Source organism: Alosa pseudoharengus, unplaced genomic scaffold (genome assembly GCF_046254945.1).
Source record: "Alosa pseudoharengus isolate Yale_2024_CS ecotype anadromous, Long Island Sound unplaced genomic scaffold, YU_APseudo_1.1 YU_APseudo_1.1_scf_5, whole genome shotgun sequence".
In the NCBI taxonomy this organism is placed as follows: domain Eukaryota; kingdom Metazoa; phylum Chordata; class Actinopteri; order Clupeiformes; family Clupeidae; genus Alosa; species Alosa pseudoharengus.
In genome coordinates this window covers 42,034,815-42,048,742 of record NW_027468837.1, presented here as the reverse complement: position 1 = coordinate 42,048,742, position 13,928 = coordinate 42,034,815, and the positions used below count along the sequence as shown (strand labels likewise).

The 13,928-nt window shown below is 45.2% G+C and overlaps 1 protein-coding gene across 3 annotated transcripts in view; it reads left to right on the top strand.

The window, feature by feature from the left end:
* The window catches only part of LOC143104281 (OTU domain-containing protein 5-A-like), a 36,091-nt gene extending 23,580 nt beyond the window's left edge, over positions 1 to 12,511 (top strand). For 2 of the 3 annotated variants that reach the window (XM_076268276.1, XM_076268275.1), the window contains exons 6-9: positions 843 to 1,028; positions 2,909 to 3,083; positions 6,136 to 6,264; positions 11,669 to 12,511. In XM_076268276.1, coding sequence (XP_076124391.1) covers positions 843 to 1,028; positions 2,909 to 3,083; positions 6,136 to 6,264; positions 11,669 to 11,793 — 615 coding nt within the window. In that variant the 3' untranslated portion in view covers positions 11,794 to 12,511. The remainder of the gene's footprint in view (positions 1 to 842; positions 1,029 to 2,908; positions 3,084 to 6,135; positions 6,265 to 11,668) is intronic. The other variant, XM_076268277.1, reaches the window with a different exon arrangement.
* The last annotated feature ends 1,417 nt before the right edge of the window (positions 12,512 to 13,928 follow it).

Here is a 13,928-nt window from a genome sequence, read left to right as displayed (position 1 = left end):
AGTCAGCTGCCACCTAGCCTGGCTAGCGCCACCACTTCTCAATGAGACGTGGTCTGGGAACCAAACGTTAATTTTCTCGTATTTGAAAAAAATGCCCAGATCCGTTTATTGGGTGCCACGGATGTCTATCAAATGCGTCTGTGCATAGCTCATCATCGTCTTGCTTTCCCCCTTGTTCTGTGATTGGTCCTCTATCTCAGGCGAAAATTTGCTCCATGGTCTCCAGGCTGCCTTAGCAGCGTGAATCAAATCGCGCGCAAGGCAGCATGGGAACACCCAGGCTAGCTGCCACCACAAATTGAATCCAATTCTGTGGGAAACACTGCCATAGAACCCCTCAAAACACACCACTCAACTCTGTAGAACCGCTCAAAACACACCACTCAACTCTAGAACCCTTCAACCTCTTGGGGGCAGCTGTGGCCTACTGGTTAGCGCTTCGGACTTGTAACCGGGGGGTTGCCGGTTTGAACCCCGACCAGTAGGCACGGCTGAAGTGCCCTTGAGCTAAGGCACCTAACCCCTCACTGCTCCCCGAGCGCCGCTGTTGTTGCAGGCAGCTCACTGCGCCGGGATTAGTGTGTGCTTCACCTCACTGTGTGTTCACTGTGTGCTGAGTGTGTTTCACTAATTCACAGATTGGGATAAATGCAGAGACCAAATTTCCCTCACGAGATCAAAAGAGTATATATACTTACACATACTATACTTACACTTAGAACCCCTCAAAACACACCACTCAACTCTAGAACCCTTCATAGAACTCATTTACTTATTCATGTGCCTGATTGTAAATGTCTCACTCTCCTTGCTGCACTGTGTGCGTGCGTGTGTGTGTGTAGTTTGCGGAGCAGTCGCTGATGAAGAATGCGATCAAGACGTCGGAGGAGTCGTGGATCGAGCAGCAGATGCTGGAGGACAAGAAAAGGGCCACAGACTGGGAGGCCACCAACGAGGCCATCGAGGAGCAGGTGGCCCGCGAGTCCTACCTGCAGTGGCTCCAGGACCAGGAGAAGCAGGGACGACAGGTGTGTGTGTGTGTGTGTGTGTGTGTGTGTGTGTGTGTCTGTGTCTGTGTGTCTGTGTGTGTGTGTGTGTGTCTGTGTGTGTGTGTGTGTGTGTGTGTGTCTGTGTGTGTGTGTGTCTGTGTGTGTGTGTGTCTGTGTGTGTGTGTGTGTCTGTGTGTGTGTCTGTGTGTGTGTGTGTCTGTGTGTGTGTGTGTGTCTGTGTGTGTGTGTGTGTCTGTGTGTGTGTGTGTGTGTCTGTGTGTGTGTGTGTCTGTGTGTGTGTGTCTGTGTGTGTCTGTGTGTGTGTCTGTGTGTGTCTGTGTGTGTGTGTGTGTGTGTGTGTGTGTGTGTGTGTGTCTGTGTGTGTGTGTGTGTGTCTGTGTGTGTGTGTGTGTGTGTGTCTGTGTGTGTGTCTGTGTGTGTGTGTGTGTGTGTGTGTGTGTGTGTGTGTGTCTGTGTGTGTGTGTGTGTTAGGGCTTTGACTTTTGCCCAAAAATCATATTCGAAGTTCGTTTGTTTATTAATATTAAAATTCAAATATATTCGAATATGTATTAATAATATTGTAACCATTAAAGGAGAATTCCGGTGTGATTTTGACCTAAAGTGTTTTGAAACATGATACCGAGTGTGAACGTATGTCTCATAGCCCATCTCGGCTTGTCCCCTGCACTCCGAAATCTGGCGCTAGTTAGCCGATGCTACCAACAAGGCGGTCAATGGTTGTGCCTCGGCATCGGCATAGCCATGCAAATAAATCACTGTTTTACACCATTTACGAGGCTCAATGTATCTCCACACTTCATTGGCAGACTTCCAAGGGCCCTGACATTTAAAACGAGACATTGAGAACTTTGAAAAAGCACTGGTAGTTTACTTACAAGACGATATATACAGACAGTATCTTCTCGAAGTTTAGCGTTTGCAGCCATCTTGAATTTAGTCACGATAAGTCGAGCGACGAGTAAGAATGAACAGGTATGATAAGGGATCAGATTCCAAAAATAATTCCGTGGAAATGCATGGATTCCAGTTGCTGCTACTGGAAGAAACTGTAATCCATGCATTTCCACAGAATTATTTTAGAAATGTGATTAGAATCAGAGGAAAGTTTAAAGTGATTAGAATCAGAGGAAAGTTTAAAATAAAAGTGTCTATTATGTCTATGTGTGAGCTAACTAAGCGCGAACCAGCCAGGATGCTAACGTCACCTACAGGAGCCCAGATGACCAATAATAGCCTTGCTAATGAGCTCGCGATTTTACTTCACCAGGCGTGAAAAAAACCTCGGAATCTGAATTGAAAACAACGTTTACAACCAAATACATTTATAGAAATTATCTCCATAGGCTACAGGTTCGAATATTAAGAGATCCCTAAAATTCGTTCAAATATCTTTAATTTTTAAAATAATCGAATTATATTCGAATAACGAAGTTCGGAGTCAAAGCCCTAGTGTGTGTGTGTCTGTGTGTGTGTGTGTCTGTCTGTGTGTGTGTCTGTGTGTGTGTGTGTGTGTGTGTCCGTCCGTGTGTGTGCGTCCGTGTGTGTGTGTGTGTGTGTGCGTGTCCGTGTGTGTGTATGGCAGAACCTAATTAGTGTGTACTGCCCTCTGCAGCCCATAAGCCTGTGTGATAGGTGTGTGTGTGTGAGAGGCAGCACCAGATGTGTGTGTGTGTGTGTGTGTGTGTGTGTGTGTGTGTGTGTGTGTGTGTGTGTGTGTGTATGTATGGCAGCACCTGATGAGTGTGTGTGTAACTGCCCTCTGCAGCCTCTTAAGCCTGTCTGATTGTGTGTGTGTGTGTGTGTATATGGCAGCACCTAATGAGTGTGTGTGTGTAACTGCCCTCTGCCTGTGTGATTGTGTGATTGTGTGTGTGTGTGTGTGTGCGTGTGCGTAGCCCCGTAAGCCGAGTGCAGCGTGTAGCTCCGCCTCGGCCGCCTCCTGCAGCGCCTTCGATGATCGTGATTGGTCCTGCCGCTCGCCGCGCCACCGAAGCTCCGCCCCCTCGCCAGAGCACCCAGGCCCCGCCCACTCTGACATCCCCACTAAACCCCCCTCCCCCTGTGCACCAGGTCAGTACACACACACACACACACACACACACACACACACATACACATACACACACACACACCACACACTCACACACACACACACACACACACACACACACACACACACACACACACACACACACACATACACATACACACACACACACACACACACACACACACACACACACACACCAAAACCCCTTCGCCCTGTGCACCAGGTCAGTACATACACGCACACACACACACATACACACACCAAACCCCCCTTGCCCTCTGCACCAGGTCAGTACACACACACACACACACAGACGCACACACACACACACACACACACACACATACACACCAAACCCCCCTTGCCCTGTGGTTTCCTGTTAGCACTACACTGCAGAAGTGCCTTAAGCTAAATGGTACAAACCGCCATCTAATTAACTAACATGGTACAGAGCATCATTAACTAACCGCCATCTAATTAACTAACATGGTACAGCGCATCATTAATTACAGTAAACGCCATCTAATTAACTAACATGGTACAGAGCATCATTAACTCATTGAGTGCCAAAAACGTAATATTACGTTTTTCCTTACCATGCGTTGAGTGCCAAAAACGTAATATTACATTTTTAGCTTTTTTTTTAAATTACGAAACTAGACACTCTAACACACCTTATATGTGATTTTGGGAATTCTGTGATTAATGGAAATGAAATATATGATGATTGAAAACTCATGAAAACGCACAATCTGGACATTTTATCTGGAAATGTTATCATAACTCGGTTGCTGCTTTGGGTCGAATCAGTGACGCATGCACGTCAGGTCAAAACCAGGCCATTTTCGTGGGTCTATCACTAGGTGGCAGTCTCGCCAGGTCTCGCTGATCACTTCCCGGAAAGTTTACACAAGTAAGTAACAGGCAACACTTCATATTTCATGAAAGACGTTATATCTCCATTTCTACAAAAAAAAACAGTGATTTTGATGAAAACTAGCCACTGTTTAGCTTGGGATTTCTCAGGAACAGAGGCGTATAGAAATACACGGTTTGCACCCACCGAGAGCTTAAAGTCTCACCTTTTAAACGAGCCACTGTATGTGTTCATAGCTATAACACAGAATATGCTGTATACATAATATGGCTGTACAAAAATCATCAACAATGGTCTAGATTGCTGGCACTCTAGGACAAAACTCCCGAAAACAGCTTGGCATTCAATGAGTTAACTAACCGCCATCTAATTAACTAACATGGTACAGCGCATCATTAATTACAGTAAAAGCCATCTAATTAACTAACATGGTACAGAGCATCATTAACTAACCGCCATCTAATTAACTAACATGGTACAGAGCATCATTAACTAACCGCCATCTAATTAACTAACATGGTACAGCGCATCATTAACTAACCGCCATCTAATTAACTAACATGGTACAGCGCATCATTAACTAACCTCCATGTAATTAGCGACTGCCTCCCAAAACTGTCGGACAAACATAGACAACCATGATATTTTCCGGTAACACTTTATAATAACTACACACAATTCATCATTTATTAAGCCTTTGTTACTTATTAGTTAATGGTTTGTTCATCATTAGTAATTTCTTGTTCATACATAAATTATCATCAGTAAAGCATTTGTTCACACAATTATAAATGGTTTGTTCATAGTAAATAAGCCTATCCAAAAAATATGTTTGTAAGTACATGATTTATACTTAAGTAATGAAACAACCACTTATAATGAAATCATTTTCTTATTATAAACCAGTTGCAAACTATTACAAAATGCTTTGTTCATCATTTCAAATGAGTTGTAAAGATTACATTCACATTCATTGATTTAGCAGACAAGCGACGTACACATGTCAATTAAATTGAAGGCCATTGACATAACAGTGAAAGCCGGGAATTGAACCCCCAACTTTTCAGGCTACTGCATGCTAGTCCAGCTCCTTATCCACTACACTACCTTGGCCCAGATAGAAACCCCTACAACTATGCAAGAGTTTCTGTTTTCTTCTACTACACACTGTTATTAAACATCTCTAAACTATTTTTAAATGCTGTATTCTTCATTTGTAAAGCATTATTCCTACATTGATTCTCATCTGTAAATCATGTTTACACACAGTTAAAAATGGTTTGTTCATAGTAAACATTTTGTAAAACCATTGATTTCTGTTGGAAGACTCATTGCTCCTTGATATCACTGCGCTACGGAAACGGAAAAGGGGGTCTGTTTACGGTTGTAGTCTTTCCCCGCGAGACCTTCTTTTACTGCCTATGCTTCAGACTCAAATATTAAGCGGAAGTTTTTTACACGGTTGTGAGGTATCTGAAAAAATAGTTCCACAATAGAAAATAACACGGATTGAAATCATACATTGCGCTGATCTATTTGTTTTAATAATCAATGAACACCACCACTAACCACTCGGGGAGTTGCACAGTTTTGAAAACGAACGTTAAGGGTTGTTTTAAGGACATGTTTGTGCATGCCCATAGCCAGCCAGTCAAAGGCAATTCAAAACGAGTCAGAAAGTCGAGAAAGGACCCATCGTCCGGTGTCCCGGTGTCCACCACTCTAGTTCATCCAAAACAAACCAGAAAAGGGACTCAAAGTGCTAAATACCGGAATTATCCTTTAATGATGTGTAGTAGCACAGCTGCACATAACAAACAGACTTGTGATGGACTACCGTAGTCATCCATGACACATCTGCCTTTATTCCGAGTCATCCATGACACATCTGGCTATTCCGAGTCATCCATGACACATCTGGCTTTATTCCGAAGTCATCAAGTTCATTTGCTCATAAATGAATGACCGCTATGTACACACATGTGCTACACTTACAGTTGACTGAATAGAATTGTCTTTGTGCGTGTGTGTGCGTGTGTGCATGCGTGTGTGTGTGTGCGTGTGTGTGTGTGCGTGCGTGCGTGTGTGTGTGTGCGTGCATGCGTGCGTGCGTGTGTGTGTGTGTGTGTGTGTGTGTGTGCTTATGTGTGTGTGTGTGTGCGTGCGTCCGTGTGTGTGTGTGTGTGTGTGTGTAGGACCCAGCAGCCAGTTGTACATGCCCCAGGAGCGTTCTTCCTCCTCCTCCTCCTCCTCATCATCACGGGTGTCTCTCTACCCCACACTGGACTACCGCACCATTATGCAGATGTCCCCCACAGCCTTCGGTCAGTCACACACACACACACACACACCGCACCATTAAGCAGATGTCCCCCACAGCCTTCGGTCAGTCACACACACACACACACACACACACACACACACACACACACACACACACAGGCCTACTGGTTAGCACTTCGGACCTGTAACCGGAGGGTTGCCGGTTCGAACCCCGACCAGTAGGCACGACTGAAGTGCCCTTGAGCAAGGCACCTGACCCCTCACTGCTCCCCGAGCGCCGCTGTTGTTGCAGGCAGCTCACTGCGCCGGGATTAGTGTGTGCTTCACCTCACTGTGTGTACACTGTGTGCAGTGTGTTTCACTAATTCACGGATTGGGATAAATGCAGAGACCAAATTTCCCTCACGGGATCAAAAGAGTATATATACTTATACTTATACACACACACACACACACACACCACACCATTATGCAGATATCCCCCACAGCCTTCGGTCAGTCACACACACACACACACACACACACATTAGGGCTGTAACGATACACCGACTTCAATATATATTATATTTAAGTAATAAGCCCCGAGAGGCCGTAAGTCAGGGCTGTACAGTGCGACATATGTCGCACATGCTACAAAAAAATGAGTTTGTGCGATGGATGATTTACCAACGTAGCACTGGTGCGATAGAGTTTTGCTTATGGCAATACAATGCATGCGTGTGAGACTGACAGGGAGGCTACAGCAATTACCTTCTACTGCAGGGTTCCTGCGGGTCCTTAAAAAGTCTTAAAAAGTCTTAAATACAATTTTCGGTTTTTAAGGCCTAAAAAAGTCTTACATTGTCTGGAATGTCTTGAATTTTCGAAAAGGAGGTATTCAATTTGTGTATGGGACCGCCAGCGAGTGTGAGAGAGTGAGTGAAATGTCTCCATTCGGCTTTTCGTGTATTTAAAACGGAATTGTATAAGTGACTATAAGGCTACTGAAGGAAGTGTAGTGGTTGCAGAGTGAAGATGTTTTCACGGGTCGTTAAAGGTGTGAAAATGGTAAGAATATGTAAAAATATGCCTTACGTTTTCGTGGTATAGCCAAGGCCTGAGAGATATGTAGGCCTAGGTAGCCTGCGCGAGCGGGAGAAAGTGCTGGGTAAGCCAGTTAGCGATAGGGTGGCCACACGTTCGGATTTAGGCCGGACAGTTTAAAAGTCCTGTCCAGCGCAGCCTCAAGCCGGACGCTCATTTGTCCTCTTTGGAGTTGCGCTGGGCTTCTAGAATCTTTGCTCGGACGCAGCATCGTTTCACAAACTATGGACGTGAAGACTGCTGGTCAAATTATGCATGGTGCTTCTCCACCATTATCACTCATCTGATAATTTGCTGCGCAATTTATGAAGGAACCACGGACCGACAGAAAAAGAAAACAAACATTTTCTCAATCAGGAGGAAATACACATTAAGTTGATCTGTTTGCATCTCTCCAGCGTGTGTTGCTGGCCTAGCCTATGTAAATATCTGTCTAAGTTAGCTGCAGCTTGCTTGCCAGCCTTTCCCAGTACTTCACAAAAGTTGTGAAATATAACCGCATATTTTTTTTTGAATGTCGGCAACTGGCTACATAAAAAAACGCATCTGTAAGTGTGTTCATAATACGTGCGTGCTTGAGATGAAACCAGCAGTTTTTCAGCAGGAACATGCGAGGAGGGGGTTTCACTTTTCCCATACATTTTTTTAAAACAAGTCAATGGTTTACAATGTTTCAGTCAATCTTTGGTTGGTTTAAATACAACTGGTGTGCAAAATGTAAATTAGTGGATTACCTTTGATTTGCTGTGCTATGGGACAATAGATGCCTAAGTTAATAGGCCTATTACAATATTTAAATAGCTTAGTCTACCTTTGAAAAAACTATTGAAGGGAATCCAGTCCAGTAAACATGTCTTTGGCAAGTAGCCTAGGCTACTACAGACACAGGTGAAGAACAGTCAGCCTCAGCCAGTAGCACAACCAGATATGTACAGCCAGCTTCAAAAGCAAGCAGCCCAGACCCTAAAATTGGGCATTTATAGCTGTGAAGGTAATTCACACACAATTATTTTCTTTCACCAAAATATATTTGGTAACTTCTGTAGACATCCCAAATGGGGTGGGGGTTAAAATTAGTAGAAAAAAAACTATTGCATAAAACAGTTTTAAGTTAAGTTAAGTATAGTCTTAATTTTTCCATTTAGATGTCTTGAAAAGGTCTTAAAAGTCTTTAAATTTGCACTTGGAAAATGTGCAGATACCCTGTACTGTGACCAGTGCAACTGGCTGCACCAGATGTGATAGCGGCGCGTAGGCTACGTTAACAAAATAGACCCGTCTTCTGTTTTTGCGCGTTGTGAACGGAGCGCTTCAGTTACGCGCCCGTGTAGGCTCCCGGTGAAACGCTTGTTTGTTTTATTTAAGTGCGTACCTATAGACTACTTCTGTGAGAGGGGAATCGATGAAGGCCACTTTGATTTCGACTTGGTAGTTGCAGTCTACGCGATTAAAAATCATGTCTACTTGTTTGTAGACCTATCCAAACAATCCAACTCCAAATCAAACAACACCTTGCAAATGATCCTCGCGAATCAAACAAGTGATACCTATGTTTAGCCTAAAGCGAAAGTATCTTCCGACCGGGCTGAGGTGAATTCAGATTAGGCAAGCAGAGGTAGAGGTTTGTGGCAATCGCCTTGTTGCTTTGCCCTTTTAGTTCAGTTTAAAACGAACAACTTAGTATCCAAACAACACCATTCAGATCTAAAACTTTGAAGAAAAAAGTCCACAGGGACGTTCGCTTCTATCTGTCAAATATCTTCGTCTTGCTTAGTAGTGCTTAATAACCTAAACAAGAACATGTCAAATATCTTCGTCTTGCTTAGTAGTGCTTAATAACCTAAACAAGAACATGTCAAATATCTTCGTCTCGCTTAGTAGTGCTTAATAACCTAAACAAGAACATGTCAAATATCTTCGTCTTGCTTAGTAGTGCTTAATAACCTAAACAAGAACATGTCAAATATCTTCGTCTTGCTTAGTAGTGCTTAATAACCTAAACAAGAACATGTCAAATATCTTCGTCTCGCTTAGTAGTGCTTAATAACCTAAACAAGAACATGTCAAATATCTTCGTCTCGCTTAGTAGTGCTTAATAACCTAAACAAGAACATGTCAAATATCTTCGTCTTGCTTAGTAGTGCTTAATAACCTAAACAAGAACATGTCAAATATCTTCGTCTCGCTTAGTAGTGCTTAATAACCTAAACAAGAACATGTCAAATATCTTCGTCTCGCTTAGTAGTGCTTAATAACCTAAACAAGAACATGTCAAATATCTTCGTCTTGCTTAGTAGTGCTTAATAACCTAAACAAGAACATGTTCGGTTCCGAAAAAACCTTCACGACGCTTTCATTACGACTGCGCTGCGTATCTTCAGCAGGCTACCTACCGAGCCGTGTGTATGGAACAGTCTAGGGATGCAGGCTACCTACCGAGCCGTGTGTATGGAACAGTCTAGGGATGCAGGCTACCTACCGAGCCGTGTGTATGGAACAGTCTAGGGATGCAGGCTACCTACCGAGCCGTGTGTATGGAACAGTCTAGGGATGCAGGCCACCTACCGAGCCGTGTGTATGGAACAGTCTAGGGATGCAGGCTACCTACCGAGCCGTGTGTATGGAACAGTCTAGGGATGCAGGCCACCTACCGAGCCGTGTGTATGGAACAGTCTAGGGATGCAGGCCACCTACCGAGCCGTGTGTATGGAACAGTCTAGGGATGCAGGCCACCTACCGAGCCGTGTGTATGGAACAGTCTAGGGATGCAGGCCACCTACCGAGCCGTGTGTATGGAACAGTCTAGGGATGCATTTCATGGGTGCACTGTTTGACATGTCAGTTAGCCTACTCATTTGCACCACTGGTTAGATGTAATTACGGTATTTCACTCGTGCAATGACAATAAGGTTAAATGTAGGGTTACTCTAATCTAAAAACTTAGAAATATGAACTAAACGTGAATTAAATCTTAGTGTAATAAAATCTTCAGCATATCTTCTACTTATTCAAAAATAAATGAACCAATGCATAAGAAAAATTAACAAAAAATCCATGGCATGACCTGTCTTCCTGATACCCATTGAAAATTCGAACTGCATGGAACTAGGCCTAGATCCCAACCACAATGGATGAACTGTGATGAACTGCCCTACTTGTTATTGTTTTTAGAGATTTTAGAGGTTTTATATCGATGCTACAGAATTTGTGGCTGGTGCTACAAAACTTCTAACCTCTGTAGCACCAGCGCTACTTGCAAAAAAAGTTACCGTACAGCCCTGCTGTAGGTTCCACTGATGTCACTAAACTAAGGGGCGTTGCTAGGCGACGCGCTAGTGGAGTGAAATCAGTGTAACCTATGATTATAGCCGACTATTTGTATTATAAATCTCCCTCTTTAATTCAGATGTCTGATAATAGCCGACTATTTCTATTATAAATCTCCCTCTTTAATTCAGATGTCTGATCATAGCCCACTATTTCTATTATAAATCTTCCTCTTTAATTCAGTGTCTGATTGAAGCCTGAATATTTTGTATTTTGTATTTTGTAAAGTAGCATAGTTGGCTAGTTTATCATAGTCTACTGGTTGGATTAAAGTTGGCTAGTTTATCATAGTCTACTGGTTGGACTGTTCAGTGTCTTGCACGCATAGTATACAATGAAAGCAACGGAATTGTGATTTATTTATTTATTTTTGGACGATGTACCGTAAGTATACTAATAAGGCGGGAGATGTGTGTTGCTTAGGCGGCCGCGTAAGCTGCAAAGCACTATGGGAAACACTAGAAGGGGTGTGTCACTATTCTGCTTTCTTACACCGAGACACAGGTTCATGGATATGAGTGTCGCGATTTCGGTTTTGATATGCATATCGTTACAGCCCTAACACAAATACACACACATATACACATACACATACACATATACACATATACACACACATATATACACACACACATACACACACATATATACACATACTGGACTACCGCACCATCATGCAGATGTCCCCCACAGCCCTTGGTCAGACATACACACACTGCATAATGTATGTGGTATAAAGACTTGGGGGAATTGTGTGTTTAATCCCTGTGTGTGTGTGTGTGTGTGTGTGTGTGTGTGTGTGTGTGTGTGTGTGTTTGTGTGTTTGTGTGTTTGATCTGTGTGTGTGTGTGTGTGTGTTTGATCCCTGTGTGTGTGTGTGTGTGTGTGTGTGTGTTTGATCCCTGTGTGTGTGTGTGTGTGTGTGTGTGTTTGATCCCTGTGTGTGTGTGTGTGTGTGTGTGTGTATGTATGTGTGTGTGTGTGTGTGTGTGTGTGTGTGTGTGTGTGTGTGTGTGTGTGTGTGTGTGTGTGTAGGGGTCTCAGACTGGGAGGAGGATGGCATCCTGGCATCCGTGTTGGCCGTGTCCCAGCAGGAGTACCTGGACAGCATGAAGAAGAGCGCTGCGCTGCACAGAGAGCCGCCGTCCGACACCAGCTGATGACCTCACACCCCTCTCCTCCTGACCACACCCCCCCGAGCACCTCCCCCTGACCCCTCCACCTCCCCCTGACCCCTCCTCTTGGTTCTCTCCTGTTCTTCTCTTCCTCCTGCAGTTCTACACACACACACACACACCTGCTCTACTCATCATCTTAGCACTCTCCTCCTCCTCTCCTCTCCTCATCTCCTCTCATTATCTCCTCTCTTCTCCTCCTCTCCTCATCTCCTCTCCTCTCCTCCTCCTCTCATTATCTCCTCTCCTCTCCTCCTCCTCTCATTATCTCCTCTCTTCTCCTCCTCTCCTCATCTCCTCTCTTCTCCTCCTCTCCTCATCTCCTCTCATTATCTCCTCTCTTCTCCTCCTCTCCTCATCTCCTCTCATTATCTCCTCTCTTCTCATCTCCTCTCTTCTCCTCCTCTCTTCTCCTCCTCTCCTCCTCCTCTCCTCTTCTCCTCCTCTCCTCATCTCCTCTCATTATCTCCTCTCTTCTCCTCATCTCCTCTCTTCTCCTCCTCTCCTCCTCCTCTCCTCTCCTCCTCCTCTCCTAATCTCCTCTTCTTCTCTTCTTCTCCTCCTCTCCTCTCTCCTCCTCTCCTCTCCTCCTCCTCTCCTCTCCTCCTCCTCTCCTCTCTGCTCTGAGTTCTGTTGTTGCTCTAACAGGATCTGCTCCTTCATGTCACTCTTCATTAATATCAGATTAAATACCTTTACTCAACCCGTGGCCTCCCGTCTGCTTTCCTGACAACATGCACACACACGCGCGCACACACACACACACACACACACACACACACACACACGCGCGCGCACACACACGCGCGCGCACACACACGCGCGCACACACACATACGCACACACACACACGCGCGCACACACACACGCGCGCACACACACATACGCACACACACATACGCACACACACGCACACACACACGCGCGCACACACACACGCGCGCACACACACATACGCACACACACACACACACACGCACACACACACACACGCACACACACACACACACACACGCGCGCGCGCGCACGCGCACACACACACACACACGCGCGCGCACACAAACATGCACGTAACTGAGAATGAATTACTAGGCCATCAGAGCTCCTCACACAGAGAGCGTGGTCATCTGAAAGGGCAGCTCTAGAGCGTTGTCATCTGAAAGGGCTGCTCTAGAGCGTGGTCATCTGAAAGGGCAGCTCTAGAGCGTGGTCATCTGAAAGGGCAGCTCTAGAGCGTTGTCATCTGAAAGGGCTGCTCTAGAGCGTTGTCATCTGAAAGGGCTGCTCTAGAGCGTGGTCATCTGAAAGGGCTGCTCTAGAGCGTGGTCATCTGAAAGGGCAGCTCTAGAGCGTGGTCATCTGAAAGGGCAGCTCTAGAGCGTGGTCATCTGAAAGGGCTGCTCTAGAGCGTGGTCATCTGAAAGGGCTGCTCTAGAGCGTTGTCATCTGAAAGGGCAGCTCTAGAGCGTGGTCATCTGAAAGGGCTGCTCTAGAGCGTTGTCATCTGAAAGGGCTGCTCTAAAGTCCTGTTCATCAGAGCTTCTCACACAGAGAGCAGAGAGCGTGGTCATCTGCTCTAAAGCTCTAAAGTAGAGGTCTGCACTCCCGCAGTAGACCCGCGGGTCCCGACGCAAAAGAGTGCGGCGCGGGACAACTTTTGAAAGCTCTTTGTGGGAGCGGGCAGGATGAGAGGTGTGTTCGCGGGTGCGGGACAAACCGATGATTCACTGCACTCCCGCAAATTAAATATGTGCGTAAAATTAAATATGGAAATGATTAAAGTAGTGTTCATAACTATAGTTCAGCCTATATTGTCGTTTATGTGGGTTGAATTTGTTCCTGCTGCTCATTGTCAAAACTCAAAAATCGTAAGCCTGACGGAGGAAGAGGGCACCAGACTAGGCCTACTTCAGTTGTTAGCCTACATTCAGAACCAAGAAACTGGCAGCGGGACATCATGTTACAGATGCGGGCGGGAGCGGGACTAAAATTGACACATTAATGCGGGAGCGGGACTGAAAAATCAGTCCCGCGCAGACCTCTACTCTAAAGTCCTGTTCAGGGGCGTGGTCATCTGAAAGGGCGGCTCTAAAGTCCTGTTCAGGAGCGTTTGGAATTGT